Here is a 17505-nt window from a genome sequence, read left to right as displayed (position 1 = left end):
TTTGTGGGACCCTCTCCGGCGGCGAGGAACAAACCGGCGCTGCAGCGGCTGCAGGCAGCCTCGCAGCCCAGTGCTCAACCGCTGCGCCACCAGGGGAGGCCCTCATTTTTAGAGTTTTAAGTTTCCACAGTGGCTGGAATAGTTTCCATTCCTATCAGCAGAGTAAGAGTGTTCCTTTTTCTCCACATCATCACCAACATTTGCTATTGTCATTTTTTTTTTCCTATGGGCCATTCTCAACAGTATGAGGTGGTATCTCATTGAGGTTTGACTTGCTTTTCCCTGATTATAAATGACGTTTGGACATTTCTTCATTTACCTATTGGCCATTCACATTTCTTTTTTAGAAAAGTGTCTGTATAGATCATCTGCTATTTTTTGATGGGTTGTTTGCTTTGTTTTTGTTGAGTTGTGTAAGTTCTTTGTAGATCTTTGATATAAGTCCCTTATCAGTTTTGTGGAGTGCAAATATTTTCTACCATTCTATGCAGTGTCTCTTTGTTTTGGTTACTCTCTCTTTTGCTGTGCAGAAGCTTTTTAGTTTGACATAGTTCCAGCTGTTTACCTTTCCTTCATTTTTCTTTGCATCTGGGGATGAGTCCTCAAAGATGTTTCTGAGGTGTATGTCAGGAGTGTTGCCTATGTTTTCTTCTACAGACTTTATGGCTTCAGGTCTTACATTCAAATCTTTTATCCATTTTGAGTTATTTTTTGTGTATGGTGTGAGGTGGTAGTCTAGTTTCAGTCTTTTGCATGTGAAGGTCCAGTTTTCCCACCACCATTTATTGAAGAGACTATCTTTTGCCAGTGTATTTTATATGCTCCTTTGTTATAGATTAGTTGACCATAAATATATGGCTGTATTTCTATATTTTCAATTTGATTCCATTGGTCTGTGTGTCTGCTTTTGTTCTATTTCTATGCTGCTTTTATTATTATGGCTTTGTAGTATAGTTCAAGGCTTGAGTGTGTAATATCTCCATTTTATTTCCTTTTAGTTATTTTTCTTACTGGAATTTGTTGTGCTTCTTGGGTATGTTCATTATGATTTCTATCAAAATTAGGAAGTCTTCAGCTATTATTTTTTTAAATATTCTTTCCTTTTTAATTTTCTCTCATTATTCTTGGACTGTCATTTTCTGTGTGTTGGTACACATGGTGATGTACCTCAAGATAATCTGTTTAATTTTCTTTCTTCTTCTTTCTCCACAATCCTCAGACTGAACAATCTTTATATTTTATCTTCATGTCCTTTGATTTTTTTTCCTTCCTACTCAAATATCCTATGGAATACCCATAATGTTGTTTTTTATTTTTAATTATTACACATTTTAACTTGAAAGTTTATATTTGATGCTTTAAAATTTTTCTCTTCATTGATATTCTCAATGTGAATAGATGTCATTATAATACTTCAATCTTTATGGATGCTTTATTTCTTTGAAAATATATATAAAATAAATGATTTAATCTTACATCAATCTACAAGATTCTTCAAGGAAAGTTTCTGTTTACTTGTTTTCTTTCTGTGAATAGTCTATAATTTCTTATTTCCTTCCAGTCTTCCATAATATATGTTGATACTGGGCAATCTAAATAATATGCTGTGGCATGTCTGGAAATCAGACAGACTTACAGGACTTATTGTTGTTGCTTTGGTTTTTCTTTGCTTATTTGTTTTATGAATAATTCTGTAAAGTTTATATTCTTTGTCAAGTGTAGTCTCTGAAGTCTACTCACTTAAGTTAGTGGCTAGCTAATGATTATAACAATATTAGATGTCTGGAACCAGTAGGTCTCCTAATTTTTGCTGTGATGCTTTGTGTGTATACTAGAGCATTCCTTCAACATTCAGACAGGCACTTTACACCTCCATGTTAGCTGTCACTTTCTGTTTCCAAAGACCCTCTCAGTTAACAAGAAAATAGGTTTCCAGTGCCTACAACTGATGGGGGAAAGGGTTACTCAAAGCAACATGGGAATTTTGGAGTGATTAAGATATGTATATTTGGGTCGTATTGATGTTTATACAAATGCACACATATTTGTTAAATATTTGTGCACTTAAAATAGTAAAAATTACTATATTTGTTATGCCTCATAAACCTGCCCTCCAAATGAACAGATAGATAGATTGATCTATAGATAGATACATAGATGCATGCATTTACACATACATAATTATGAGCTTTACCATGTTGTATCCACCAGAAACATTTTAGGTGCAAACATTTTGTCCCAGAGGACCATAAGGATATATAGATATGAAATGGTTTTGAGAGCTACTATGAATGGTGCCTTGGTTGAAAAGTTTGGATTTAATATGTTCCCCATGTAGGTTGTGCCTACATGGACTCATAATTTATGACTTGCATTTTACAATATAATTTATGACTTGCATTTTACGATATAAGGTGGACCTAAGCTGAGCCTGTTTGTAAACGTAGCTATTGGACTATGTTTTGAAATGCCTGCTTAGGCAGTTTGCTAAAGAATTTGTGGAGAATTTGCTAAGCAATTTATACAAATAGAAAATTTCTTACTTTGACTAATAATCAGTATGACAAGATAAATTAAAGAGACAACAATGCATTTTTTTGGTCTAGCATGTTACAAAATTATTTGACATATTTCACAGAAATTGAATATTAAAGTGGAAATTCTTGGGTGGAGCAATTTCACTTGAACATCTCTCCTGTAGAAATACAAGTGCATACAGTGTTGTATACTGAATAGTAGTGTATTTACTAATATTTGTGAAGTATAAACAATCTAAAAATATAGGAAAATAGTTAATGTATTTTATCAGGTCTTATCATACAATGTTAAGTATTTTTTTAGAACTCACAGAAAATCTTTTTTTGTACTGTCATGGATACATATCATTGATAAACTTTTGAGAAAAAAAACACATGGTCTAAAAGATACAATCCAGTGTTATGAAATAAGTTTATTTACTATTTTCTATTCAAAAAGATAAATTCAGACAGTTTTGTTTTGTTACCAGTGGAGAAAATGATGGATGTTTTGCCTAAAAATACATTAAAAATTCTGTATATTTCAAGTTTTGACAACCTGCATGTACAAATTTGCACTACATAGTTTTGTGTAGTTATTATATTACTTGCTAAAATTCCTAACATTTTCTAAACAGTCTTATGTAAACATTGTTCCAATTTATGTTTTCACTCCAGTTTGTTTTTTATAAAATAAAGGAAGAAATTGTTTAGATCTACTGTGTTCATAAACAATAAGAAATTTTAATTTCTTTAGTACAAAAGCATTCTCCGAGATGTATAATATCTAAGTTGTGTTCCCTCCTTCCTCAGATCCCTTGTGAAAGCAAACTAAAGTTGTGATGACTGCAATCTCCCAGGAATTTTTGAATCTCAGCAGAGATTTCAAGGGACCTGTGAGACCCTCTCTTGTTGGTTTTTAAACCACTATTAAGCCACCAAGCCCTTGAAGAAAGGCTTCCCTCTCATCACACTAAGCTGTGAAGTTCTGTGTCTTTCAAGGGAAAACAATCTTGCCAAGGAATATATTTGAAAGTGAAAAGTCATTCATTGTGCAGTAAGTGAAGTATTTCAGAGATAAGTAATGTCAGCTACCACTGTAAATCTGAGAATGTCTATTCAAGCAAGTTGGTATAATAATAACCAGTTTTCCAGGGTAGATGAACCAGCAAATCTTGAGTTGATAAGTAATACATGTTGAAGTTGAACAATTGGTTTACTCTTATCTGTGTTGTCTTATAATAACTGTTGTCATGATCAATTTAAAGAATTTTGTTAATGCTATATTTGCATATTGTGTTTACACCGCTAGAATTTAGATTCCCATGTTTCAAGGATAGTGTTTCCTGTTTGAAAGTTTTTCCTTTAGTCCTGAAACCAATCTCATGAATATAAATTGCAAATATGCATTAGACTTGATTAAGTGAGCATGTTCTCTTTTTAGGTGCAGAACCCTGGAGAACATTAAATGTTTTGGCAAACCTTGGAGACCCCCACTCTCAACATGAGACAAAAAAAAGCTTATATCAATCGAGTTATTGAGCTTTTCTCTACTAGTGACATTTTTATCTTTACAACTTTCATGATATTCAAATGGGAATTTGTGTTTTGGAAAAAGGACCACACAAAACCAAATTTAAGTTTTCAGCTTAGAAAAATGGAATTGATGTAGATAAAGAACTATTTTGCTAGTATTTTGGGACTTGATATGCAATCCCACCATTGGTATATGAAAATGGACTTGGAAATAATGTTCTTTATTCAATTTTTCTAAATTTTTCCTTCCTACCTTCCCTTTTCCTTCTCCCCTCCATTCTTTTCTTCCCCTCCATATTACTGTCTTTTTCTACATCATTTGCTACCTCTCCACTGTCCCCTGCCTTTATCCAACACATATTTAAGCTGTTTTTATTGACCTGGAATATTGACTTGATAAGTTATACCCTGACATTTTTTACAATTCACCCAAAAATATAAATAATACACAAGATGTTTGAAAGATATAGATAAATACATACATAGGCAAACTCTTTCATACCACATATAATCTCATATGTATGTATGTATATATAGAAAGAGAGAGTGAGCGAGCGAGAGAGAAATCTGTTCATAGTATGATAGTTAATAAAATCTATTTGTGGTTTTAATATAAAATCTTATATTTACGTTGTGAAATTTTATCACTTTTTAAAAATGTATTGGTGTTTCTTAATGATTAGTATGTTTTCTGTGAAGAGATTTTATTTTATAATATCTGAATTTCACTGACACATGTATTTTGTAATAAATTAAATATTCTGAAAGTTTGTAAACAGATGCAAATTGATTAAATTTTAGAAAATTTTAGGTAGTGTGTTATGTAATTTTTTTATCTCATAGAATTAATACTCTCATCAAAATTCGAATATACTATCATTTTTTTTAAGGTGGGGTTTAGGTAAATCAAGTTACTCAATTATTCTTAAGTCAATTACTCAAAATCATTTATCATAATACATAAAATTCCCAGAAAAAAATCTCATTTAGAGAAACAAAAAAGCTTATGATGTCAAGTACTTGCAGACTTATTAATAGGCAGAAAAAATTAAAAATAATAAAAAAGGAAAAAGACAAAATTTTATGGGTGCAATGGTAGACAAATTCAAATTTTCCAAAGAAAATATGTTTAGTTTTATTTGATAGGATTAAGGAATACTCTCTAAAAGAGATACTATCTGAGATTAACTTTTAAAACTGAAGAGAAATTCACTAGGTATGTAAGAGAGTATAAAACTATAAAGATGTAGAGTGATAATATGTGAGGGTAGAGTTCCAAATATCTTTAGTATTACTGTCACAAAATACAGAGCAGAGGAACATCACATAGCCTTAGTGATGAAATGAGAGGAGTATAGAGTTTTCAGATTTAAAAGTCTTATGCTGCATAAAAAAGTAAGAGATGGGCCTCCCTGGTGGCGCAAGGGATTAAGACGCAATCTATGAAGGATTGGGGTCAGAATGGGGTGTTTGCAATTGTATGGGGGAATATAAAAATAAAATTTATTATTTAAAAAAAAAAAAGACGCAATCTATGAAGCTATCCATAGCCACTGCAGCACGAGTTTGATCCCCAGCCACCAGGAAGCTGCCCACATGGCACAGCAGACCTCTCCTGACTTGCCTGCTGCTCCCCTCAGCAGTGTGGTTTAATCAGTCTGCCTGTTCTGTTCCCCACTCTGTCTCTGGTGAATCCTCTCACCCCCCACACCTCTGGCCTGTACCCCAGTTCTTGTATGCATAAATAAATCTTTAAAAAAAAAGCAAGAGAAGTTAAATATATGTTGGAACTTATGGGGAAATATTGAAAGGACTTTAAAGTAGTAATATTCAAATTTTAGAACATGACTATGAAAAATGTATGAACAATGGATTAATGGAGAAATACTTGAGATAGAGTTCAAATAAGAAACTACTAGTTTGTTTTAAAGCAACACTGATTAAAATGAAGAACAATGGTGAGATTTAATAATAATAGTTTCTAGTTAGACAACATTTTACTATGGTGAGGCATTTTTCTTATTTGTCATTCAAACTCCAAGGAAAGAAGAAACTAATGCTCTCATTTTTCCAACAGGGAAATTGGCACAGAAAGATAACTTAATTAGCCAAAGACAATGTCTACTAGAGATTGAGCCATATTCTAGGGTGAACCTAGAAAGTCTGGCTATGATCCTGTTGTCTTTATAACTGCAACCTCACCAATAAAATTAACTGGCATTAAATATACAATTGGCTCATCTATAACATTTCTGAAGAAAAAATTGTAAAGATTGATAAGGATAATATTAGTGATTACATTTGGATGTATATTTGAATTTCCTGTGAAGTAATTTGGGTAGTGGTATCTATGAGTCAGTTGAATATATATCCAGGAAAAGTTATCTCAGTGAGTACAAACATTTGGAAGTTAACTGAATCCTCAAGAGTGCTAAATTTACCCAGAAATTTTCTATGAATCCTTCTAAGGAGAAGGATACGTGTATGGAGTTAAGAGTTCATTGAATTGGAGAAAAAAATCAAAAGGACACTGAGGACAAAATTGTTGGAACTTACCTTTTTTTTTCAATGTAGTATGTGTGGGGTATTTAGATCATAGTAAAATGAATATGTAAAATTATATAGTCTGGTGTTCATTCAAGACATAATGAATTTTTGGTAATGGAATTCAAGTTATATCACCAGTGACAGTGACATTTCTATTATGAATGAGCTGACGAGAAGGAATTAGGAATAATGTCCTAAAGAGATACATTTTGATTAGCTACTTTTTTAGAATGATGAAGAAGCCATTCCTCAGACAAAAATCTTATTTTTTGTTTAGCTTTATTGAGGTGTAATGTATATAATGGCCATTTTTTATAGTACAATTTGATGTCTTAAAAATATATTAATTCATGTAATAAGTACATCCACCATGAGATGAAACATTTTAATCTCACAAAAATCAGCCCTTGCCTGTTTGTAACCAGACTCTTCACAGTCCTGGTTCATCTCTAGAAACCTCTCATCAACAAACATTAAGTCCTTGTCTTTTCTAGACCTTATCTTTTGTGTTTGCCTTCTTTCACATGGCATATGTGCTCATCGATCAGTCATTTCTTCCTTTATAATGTCAATCATATGGATCCTCCACAGTTTGTTTATGTATTAAGTAGTGGATGTATATTTGGTTTCTTTCCAGTTTTTTTTTTTTGCTGTCAAGTAAAATGTCTATGAACAAACGTGTACAAGTTTTTGTGAGGATATATATACATGCTTTTATACAAAAGTACACATGCAACTTTATTTTAAAAATGCCAGACTGTTATTTAAGGGGCTCTACCATTTCATCCCATCAAAAATGTATGAGACTTCTAGTTCCACATTCACACCAACACACACCTTTTAAATTTAACTATTCTAGTGCTCTCTTATTGTATTTCTCATTTACATTTATCTCATAAATAAAGCTGTTTGAATGTCTTTTTAAAAAATATTTATTTATGTGTTCAAGAACTGGGGTGTGTTGGGGCCTCCCTGGTGGCGCAGCGGTTGAGTGCTGGGTTGCGAAGCTGCCTGCGGCCTCTGCGGCGCCGGTTCGATCCCCGGCTGCTCCCCGGCCACCGGAGGAGGGTCCACATGGCGCGCAGACCTCTCCTGCCGCCCGCTGCTCCCCTCAGCAGTGTACTTCGTCCTTCTGCCTGCTCTGCTCCCCGCTCTGGCTCTGGTGAATTCTCTCACCCTCCCGCGCTTCTGACTGTACCCAGTGCATGTATAAACAAAACAAACAAAGAAGCAAACAAATAAATAAAAACATGCCTCTATTAAAAAAAAAAAAAAAAAAAAAGAACTGGGGTGTAAGCCAGAGGTGCAGAGTGAGAGGGTTCACCAGAGAGTGTGGGGAGCAGAACAGGCAGATATACTGAAATACACTGCTGAGGGGAGCAGCGGGGGAGGCAAGAGCAGTCTGCTGTGCCATGTGGATTTCTCCCTGGCCAGTAGGGGATTGAACTCATGCTGCAGTGGCTGGCAATAGCTTGATAGCACTGTCTTTAAGCCCTGTATCATGAGGCCTAAGTTGAGTGTCTTTTTATGCACTTAGTTGGTATCCATGTATCAAAAGAAAAAAACATGAAGTTAACAAAAGTTTAAGTTCTTCATCTCTTCATTTTAAAACTCTGTATATTAACAATACATTAAATTTGGTTTTCAATATTCCTGTCACATGATTTCTCTTATAGGTCCTCACACACCCCAGACTGCGGTCCTATCCTTATGCTAGCATGCCGGCTTTTAATAACACGGTCTCCAGCAGGCCCACCTTCTCCTTCATTGGCATTCCTGGTCTAGAGGCTGCACACATGTGGATCTCCATTCCCTTCTGTCTCCTGTACCTCATAGCCCTTGCGGGGAATGCTCTTCTGCTCATCCTAGTTAGAGCAGAGCAGAATTTGCATGAACCTCAATTCTACTTTTTGGCCATGCTCGCCGTTACTGACTTAGGCCTTTCTTTGTCTACCATGCCGAGTGTCTTGGCTATCTTCTGGTTTGATATCCGCCACATTGGCCTGGATGCCTGCCTAACCCAAATGTTCTTCATCCATACCTTTTCTTCAGTAGAATCAGGAGTCCTGGTTGCCATGGCTTTTGATCGCTTGGTAGCTATCTGCGCGCCTCTAAACTACAACAGGATCCTGAACCACTACACTGTTGCCTGCTTAAGTGGAGCGGCCCTTATACGAGGAGCTGCTCTGCTGGCCCCTCTCCCTTTTTTCCTCAGGACCTTTCCTTTCTGTGGATCCAATATCCTCTCACACTCTTACTGCTACTACCCAGATATGCTGAACCTGGCCTGTGGGGATGTTACTTTCAGCAGTGCCTATGGACTGATTTTTGTACTCTGTACATTTGCAGTGGATGCTGTCTTCATCCTAGCTTCATACATGAAGATCTTGGCCACTATTATGAAGTTAGAGACTCAAGACAGAAATTGGAGATCACTGCACACCTGTGCCTGTCACTTATGTACAGTTCTTGTGTTTTACCTGCCCCTCATCAGCCTGTCAGTGTTGCATCGTTACACCCAGGATACTTCCCCAGTTTTGTACACCACCATGAGCAACGCCTACCTTCTCATGACGCCCCTGCTCAACCCTCTCGTTTACAGTCTTAAATCCCGGCAGATTCAGGCTGCCCTGCGCAAGAGATTTTGGGTGCAACGTGTCATTGCAGGGGAATGATATTTTCTCTCTATCAGAGGTGACAACCCAATTAAAAGTGCTTTACAGGATCTACTATGTGCCAACAGTATACTAGGCACCATGAATTGAGTAAAAAAATGAAAAATACTCAGGTCTTCCCTTCAAGAAGTACTACATCTAAAGAGGGAAAAAAAGACAAATAAATGATCACAACTATGATCTTGAATGATCATTGTTGGTAGTGGGAAGGAGAAATGGCAATCGGAACCTAAGCTCAGTGTTTTTGGTGGATAAGTTGGATGTAAACCTCAGTTCAACAGCTAAGTTTATATCTGGACTTTATATCTGGACTGAGGAGTTTATATCTGGACTTTAAAGATCAATGAGGGGGAAATTTTATAATGAAAGCCTGATGTCATCTGATTCTTGATTGCCAGCCTTCTTATATTGAGGCATTACAATTCAACATTGGTGATAAATTTATGTCTAAGTGTTTAACATTTCTGACCATTTCTTGTAGTTGTATACTGGTTTATATCTGAACATTCTGACTTTTGGCAAAAGATAAAAGAGTTGTCTGAAAAGAAATAATGCATAAGGATCTGATCAATTGTTATTCATCTTGTTTACTTCATTCAAAATTCACACTGAATTTAGATTTTGTTTTGTTTCCCATTCTAAATAGAGAGTAGATATGATTATATCCTGCAACAAGGATACATTTATTTTTTAGCTCTCCAAGTGAAAAAATGAATTAATTTATTATCTTCCGGGTCAGAAGAGTGATAAGAAAATGAAGAATTGTCTTATTGAAAACAGCATAAAAATCAAGTGAAAGGAAGAGATGTCACTGCCCATGGCAATAAATAAACACATAGTGGCATCATCAAGAATTGCAAACTACTTTCCAGAAGTTTTAAATGAATTTCTAAATGATTGCCTAAGTAATCAATCAGAAAATATTTTAAGTATTTGCCTGACATAGTGGGTTTCAGAGTCATATAGAACATCTAAATATGGTAGTTTTATAGCTTACATTCTACTAATGGAAATCTTGAAACAGCCCCAAACCCAGTAACAAAATATAATTAGTGAAGATGTGACTTGGTTTGAATTGTAATAGGAATTCTGAACAAAGTAAATCAGTGAGTGCTAGGTTTATTTAGAATGCCTGCCTGAAAGACTGAGAAGATCACAGAAGCTTGAAATCTATCTCAACTTGAAATGCATTCACTTAGCTGTGATCAGTTAGACATTAACAAGATAGAGGGAGCAATAATAACAAAGACATTGGTTTTGATTTTACTGACAGATTAATGGAGAAGTATAACGCGTACCTTCAAAACTGAAATAAATTTTTGATTTTAAACCATTTCTCTACTTTTAAGTTTCAGTCTGATAATTTTCTTTATTGTAAGTTTTTCCCCTGAACAAAGACTCTTAACTCTGGCTTCTCTAAACATAAGTATAGCAAATTTGGGATCATTTTCCAGTAACTGTTCCATTATTTTTAAAACAGAAGAAATTTTTCTTTGAGGATGTCCTTACTTCTCTCTATAGTTTGGGTGAAACATTACTTAGTATTATTTTCTCAAAATTCTAATGAATTTCTTTCCTCATGTTTCAGCAGAGTTTAAAAATTACTGAAAAAAAACATTCTTTTCCTTTCTGGTTTATGCTAGAACTAGTGTCAAAAATTCTCCCTTCTATTTGGCAACTCATCTGTGATAATCATCTTCCTTAGTTATGTGGAACAAATGCCTGTCTATATTAGAAGAAAATGAATACAAAACAAAATAAAAACAGACCTGAGAAATTCCTTCAGAAAAGAAAACATAGGAGTGCAGGTGCTCTTTGGAATTGATGTTTCTGTGTCCTTTGGGTAAATACCTAGGAGTGGAATTGCTGGATCATATGGAAGCTCTATGTTTAGTAGGTCCAGAAATCTCCACACAGCTCTCCATAGTGGTTGGACCAGTTTGCACTCCCACCAACAGTGCACAAGCAGCACTGTTTACAATAGCTAAGCTTTGGAAACAACCCAAATGCCCAAAAATAGATGACTGGATCAAGAAGATGTGGTACATATATACCATGGAATATTACTCAGCATTCAAAAAAGATAAACACATGCAACTTGCAGCAACATGGATGGCACTGGAAGGGATCATGCTCAGTGAAATAAGCCAAAAAGAAAAAGAAAAATACCGGATGGTCTCACTCATAGCAGGAATCTAGAAAACTTAAATAAGGGACCAGGAAAATAAATATAAGAAAGTGAAAATCAAAATCAACAAAAAACTATGAACCAGAGACTTGTTGGGGGCGGGGGGAAAGGATTGGGGTCAGAATTGGGCGTTTGCAATTGTATATAAAATAAAATTTAATATTTAAAAAAAAAAAAAGACACAAAGAAAAGAAAACAGACGTGAGATTGTGAGTCCTTTAGCTTGTGCTGAGGTAGAAAATTATTCAGTGGTCTTCCCTTCTCCCTTCTCAATAAACAGATTTAGTGAAGTTCGAGAAGCAACCAAATTATTTACTGGTTAAGAGTCTTATTTGGATGAGTCACCAATATCTGAAACCATTAGCAAGTCATGGAAATATAGCCAACCTTAGTTCTTACTCCTTATAATTGATCTATGAGTCTGCAGGCAGTTCCAGGGATTAAGAATCACTACAGATTAGCTTGTCAGAGAAGGTTGATCTCCATTTTTTGCCTCTTAATTTCTTGATGATGAAAGAGATCAAACAGCAATAACAATAACAACAAAACTCAGCCAAAGAGAAAGAAAGCAAGGAGGAAGAAGGGAAGGAAGAGTGGAGACTGAAATTTTAAAAATGTCCACCCAAAACATCTGGAACCATCAACCAAGCATAAATATTCAGGAACTGGAAATAAAGTGCCAGCATCAGTTAGTATTCTTCCATATATAGTTGTTGATTTAGCAACTTTATAAAGAATTCAAGGAGTTCAACTAATTTTTATATCATTCTCTAAATTTGTAGTTTATTTTTCTTCTTTCATTCTGTTTTATTATATTTGATTTCATTTTATTTTTGTCTCCGTTTTCTATTGAATTGAAATCTACAAGAGAATAAATATTAATGCCTTCTATACTACTTTAAATCTATCAAATAGCAGAATGCCTGAGTTGTAGTAGTAAGGTAATATTTTTTATTTCTTTGATTATCCAAAAGTTTAGTCACATTCACAAAAATTCTTTCCACTCACCCCAATTTATGAAAATGCACACTCTGCAGAGAATGGTATTTATCCCAGTGCCCTATAGATGATATGATTTTTATTTTATATATTGTATTATATATTGCTTTGATTTAGTTATGGTTATATTTTCCATAATCACTTTGATATGTTTTCTACTTTTTGACCTTTAGATAGGTATATACATACAGAAATATTCTTTATCATAACATTCCTCAAATTCATGAACTTCCCTTCCAAATGCTTCTTTCTTCCAAACTCCCTCTGCACATGAATTTGGTTTTTTATGTTGTTATAGTAGTTACATTTAATGTAGAAATCTTACACTTTTACAGGTAATATATAAACAGTGATATCTGCCAGCTGACATGTTCATTAATTTATCCATCATATGTATATATTATATATATACACACCTCATAAGGCCCTCAAGATGCAAAGATAACAGACATGATTCCTGATTGCTAGAAGGGAAAGAGCCATTAGATATGTCAGTAAGAGTTGCAATTGTTAAGTGAGATTATATATACCCATTCATATTCATTCATTTATTAAAGAAAACAGTTGGAACTTACAGTGTCTATGAATAGGACAAGTGATTTAGAGTAAAATAACACAGTGCCTTTCCACAACAATTCTCAATAAACTGAAGAAGAAACACAAGAAAAAGTTGGTACAATTATGCTGGATACACTGTAATAAAATTGTTAATGGGTTATATTGAGGGGGTAAGAGGAAGCAACAATTCTACTAAAAGGTAGGAAACATTCTTAAGAGAGGAAGTTTTGTTTGAGATTGGTATTAAAATTTGAAGTGAATTGGTAAAAACTTACAGCCATGTGAAGGCTGTTATATAATACATGTGAAAAATATATTGAATCATGAAGTTGGAAGAGAAATAACACTGGCTGGCGATGAAAGGGATAAAAAAATGCCACCCTCTTCTTATCAGACAAGAAGAAAATACCTCAACCCTTACAAAATCGTAACTTGAAATGCTGATATATTTCCCAGACAGATGGAAGAGGGAGAGTCAGGCTGTCTTTTCATGAAGGCCACATGTGGCTACTTGAGCCAGTGTCTCCTGCCCTTGTATACCTTGTACATAGCAGACCTTATTTGTTTGGTTTTTAGGCTATAAACCAAGAGATTGAGGACTGGAGTCAATAAGAAGAAAAGATTGGCCATGGTGACATGGAGGAGAGGAGATGTGAATGTACCAAATCAGTGAATTAGAGCCAGCACAATGAGTGGTACATAAAAGATGCAGACAGTGAAAATGTGGGAAACACAGGTATTAAGTGCTTTAAGCTGACCATCTTCAGAGGCAGTATCCAGAACATTTTTCAAAATCAGGACATAAGAAATGACAATAAACAGAGTCAACCCCAAAGGAAGAGATGACCAGGGACAACCCGTAGATGATGTTGACTCTGACAGGGCCACAGGCCAGCTTCATAACATCAGGGTGGTAGCAGTAACAATGTGATAGAATTACACCCTTGCAGAAGGACAATCAGTGATCAATGACAATGAAAATTAAGGACACGGTTTTCTTTTTTATCTCAATGCCTAGAAAGATTTCACTCCCAACATTTTCTTCTTATTTACTTTTGTTTGCATCTACTTTTATTAGCAGCCATTTGCACTTTCCCCTTACTAACATCATACCTATAAATATTCAGACATCCCAAAATCTGGACAATTTCCCCGTTATTTATACCTGCAGAAATAAAACAAAGGTTGTTTCAATAATCCACATAAAGTCCAACTCAATAAAGAAACAAGCAAAAACACTTCATGTGATATCATTCCCTTTAATAATTAGCTTCTAGTTTTGATGTTTTCTTTCTAGATTTCATGTTGAGTTTTCAAGATAATGAGGTAAGATCTGCATAGATAAGTTCTCTTAGAACAAGATAACACCAAAAAACAAAACAAAACAAAGCTTACTATATCTGACTTTTTAAGCATAAAGTACACAATTTATTACATAACAATTTGGTTATTACATAACAATTGTTATGTTATTACTTAACAATTTTGTTATTACATAACATCATAATACTGGCTGAAAAAAGAATGACCTACTAAATAATTGTTCCAACATTCCTTAGAAAACGTATATTTATATCAATTTAAAATTGTTACCTTACACCATGAACACCACTACCAAAAGAGTAGAGAAATAGTAATAGGGTAATATAAAAATTAAACAGTAGTGACAGTAGTAAAATGCTATTACACCAAATTGCACAACCATTATTTTCTAGTAATTTAAAAGCCCTTTATCTCTATTTTGTCATACGAAAAGTGAAATGATCATCATTTATCCAGTAGATTTGCTCTGAAGATTAATAGCAAAAATCACAACTGAGTCCTTCCAGTATGTCTGGCATGTAATAGGCATGTGCTAATAATGTCATAATAATATGACATTATTACTATTATAGTGGTTGTATTCTAACAGTCAAAATATAACATCAAAACTAAACTCAACCAATTTTCTGAAAATACTTTTAAAATCATATGGTGTGTATGCTAAATATATGCTTATAGCAGCTTTATTCAAAATCAAAACTCAAAAATATTAAAATGGCAATCAATTGATAAATGAATAAATAATTTTTATATGTGATGTAATGGAATAGGATTCAAGAATAAAAATAAACTGTACAGACAACAATAAGAATGAATCTCAAAAACATTGCAAGTGAAAGAATCCACACATAAAAGATTACATTATCATTTTACATGACTTTCTCTTAAAGGTAAAACCGTGTGAGAGAAATAAGATTAGTGGTTGCCAGGAATTTAGGATTGTGGGAGTTAACTGACTACAAATAAGTAAAATAAGCACTTTTGGGTGTGATGAAAATATCATTGATTTTAGTACTTTTCAAAGCTCATCAAACTATATGTGCATCTAAAGAAGGTTATTTATTGTTTGTATAAGTACTAAAGTGAACCTTCTAAAGTACATATATATATTTTATATACAAGTGTATACATATATATCTCATAGTGGAAATAATATTTTGAGAAAACATAAGTATCAACAGAGTCCAAATGTGTGCATTATTTTACATGGCTGGCTTTGGTGATTTTTCTACTTTTATTTGTTATATAAATGTTTGTGGGAGTTGCATACCTATTTAATAAACTGCATTCTCTATTTCAGCTACAAATCACATCACAGTTTTCTTTCTTACCTTCAATTTGTGAAGTCTATAAAAAACAGAATATATTGAAATTGCATCACCTAATACTGCCTAAAAATTTGACATAACATTGAATCCTTATGTATTTTAAACTATTTGTGTATGTGGTAGAAAACAACAACTCAACAATCTTGATAAGTTAAAAATATATATTTACTAGTTGGCCATAATTTTTTTTAAATTGGGAAGACTTAAATGAGAAGTGAATTCATAATAAACATGGTAGTTGCTGTTAATTTCATTATTTGGATAAACTATTGATAAACTCTTTTTCATTCTATTCTCAAAATTACTGGTTGTCAAGATAGAACAGGGAAAAGAGTCTTTAACTGATGGGCAAGCTAGTACAAAATTAGTTTTGTTGTTTGCTTATTTCACTACTTTTTAAATAATCCTAGTAGTTCAATCTCCATAATACTAATTTATTACCTGATTTGTTTCCAATCTGGAGAGTAGGGATGATGACTAAGTAATAAACAAAAATGTCAACTAGAATAATGAAAATGCACTAGGACAATTGCTGATCCTGCAGTAATTACTTAAAAGGTTTCAATCAGTAAAATTTAGCTTTCCCAAAGTTATCCTCACTCAACTGACCATAACAAGAGACATAGAGATATAATGTTAATAGATAATCCACCTCATACATTACTATGCTTTTGAGACCATTACATATTCATTATCTGATTTATGAAATGGGTCACAATATAACCATTTCAATTCACTAACTTAGTATGAAATAATGGACAGGAAAGCAATTGTAACATGCAATACATTATTCAAATAGAAGTCATTGAACCTATTTTTAATTATTTACTGATTCTTACCCTTTCAAATTGCTCTCGTTGACTTTATACACTTGCATTTGATCTCAAAACCTATATTCCTTTCAAGTAAAATAATCTCTGGATTCTCTTTCTTATTTGTTGAGTCTTGATACTATAAATAATCGGGTTCATCAAAGGTGGGAAAAGGATATAGATGTTGCCCATGAGGACATGAACCATTGGTGAGAGATGTTTCCCAAAGCGGTGCACCATGGTCAGGCCAATGATCGGGACGTAGAAAACTAAAACAGCACAGATATGAGACACACAAGTCTGCAAGGACTTGATCCTCTCTTCCCGTGATGCAATAGCTAAGACTGCATACAAGATCATGATATAGGAGATGAGGATAAGCACTGCATCCAAAAGCAGGGTGCTGATTACCAGTGCCAGACCATAGATGTAGTTGAAGCGGATGTCTGAACAGGCCATTCGAATTAGGTCCTGGTGCAGGCAGAAAGAATGAGAAAGGATGTGGGGGCGGCAGTAATTTAAAAACCTCAGGCGAATGATGACTGGAGGTATGAGTAGGGAGCTCCTACATAAGATTGTCACCCCGATTTTTATGATTCTGTCATTGGTGAGGATGGAGGAGTAGCGTAGTGGGTTGCAAATGGCAATGTAACGGTCAAATGCCATGGTAAGGAGAACAGAGGACTCCATGAAGGACAGACCGTGGATGAAATAGGACTGGGCAATGCAGGAGTCCAGGCTGATATCTTGCACGAACCCCCACAGGATCCCCAGCACTGTGCACATGGTGGACAGCCCCATGCACAGGTCCGTGAGGGCCAACATGGCCAGGAAGTAGAACATGGGCTGGTGTAGGCTCGGCTCAGTCCGGATCACATGGAGCACCATACAGTTTCCCAAGAAAACGACAGCATAGATGGAAGAAAAGGGAATGGAGAGCCAGGGATAGTCAACCTCTAGGCCAGGAAATCCAGTAAGGATAAATCTGGAATTACTGAAGTTTGAGTTAGAAACAGCAGACAT

The 17505-nt window shown here is 34.5% G+C and overlaps 2 protein-coding genes across 2 annotated transcripts; one reads left to right on the top strand and one right to left on the bottom strand.

Moving 5' to 3' along the window:
* The first annotated feature begins 8317 nt into the window (after positions 1-8317).
* LOC119255004 (olfactory receptor 51G2-like) lies at positions 8318-9274 on the top strand. The gene has a single exon (XM_037522025.1). It carries the CDS (start codon positions 8318-8320, stop codon positions 9272-9274), a length of 957 nt encoding a protein of 318 aa, XP_037377922.1.
* A 7286-nt stretch (positions 9275-16560) lies between these two features.
* On the bottom strand, positions 16561-17505 carry LOC119254663 (olfactory receptor 51V1-like). Its single transcript, XM_037521763.1, has one exon. The coding sequence runs from the start codon at positions 17503-17505 to the stop codon at positions 16561-16563; it is 945 nt and encodes a 314-aa protein (XP_037377660.1).

Source organism: Talpa occidentalis, unplaced genomic scaffold, assembly GCF_014898055.3.
Source record: "Talpa occidentalis isolate TD23 unplaced genomic scaffold, MPIMG_talOcc4v2.1 talOcc4.3, whole genome shotgun sequence".
Taxonomy (NCBI): domain Eukaryota; kingdom Metazoa; phylum Chordata; class Mammalia; order Eulipotyphla; family Talpidae; genus Talpa; species Talpa occidentalis.
Note: the sequence above shows the minus strand (reverse complement) of the source record. Positions and strands in the feature narration are given on the sequence as shown.

What these genes read in the sequence shown, in the direction of transcription:
- LOC119255004 (XM_037522025.1), top strand. Translation starts at nt 8,318, where the DNA reads ATGCCGGCTTTTAATAACACGGTCTCCAGCAGGCCCACCTTCTCCTTC.
- LOC119254663 (XM_037521763.1), bottom strand. Translation starts at nt 17,505, where the DNA reads ATGTCTGCTGTTTCTAACTCAAACTTCAGTAATTCCAGATTTATCCTT.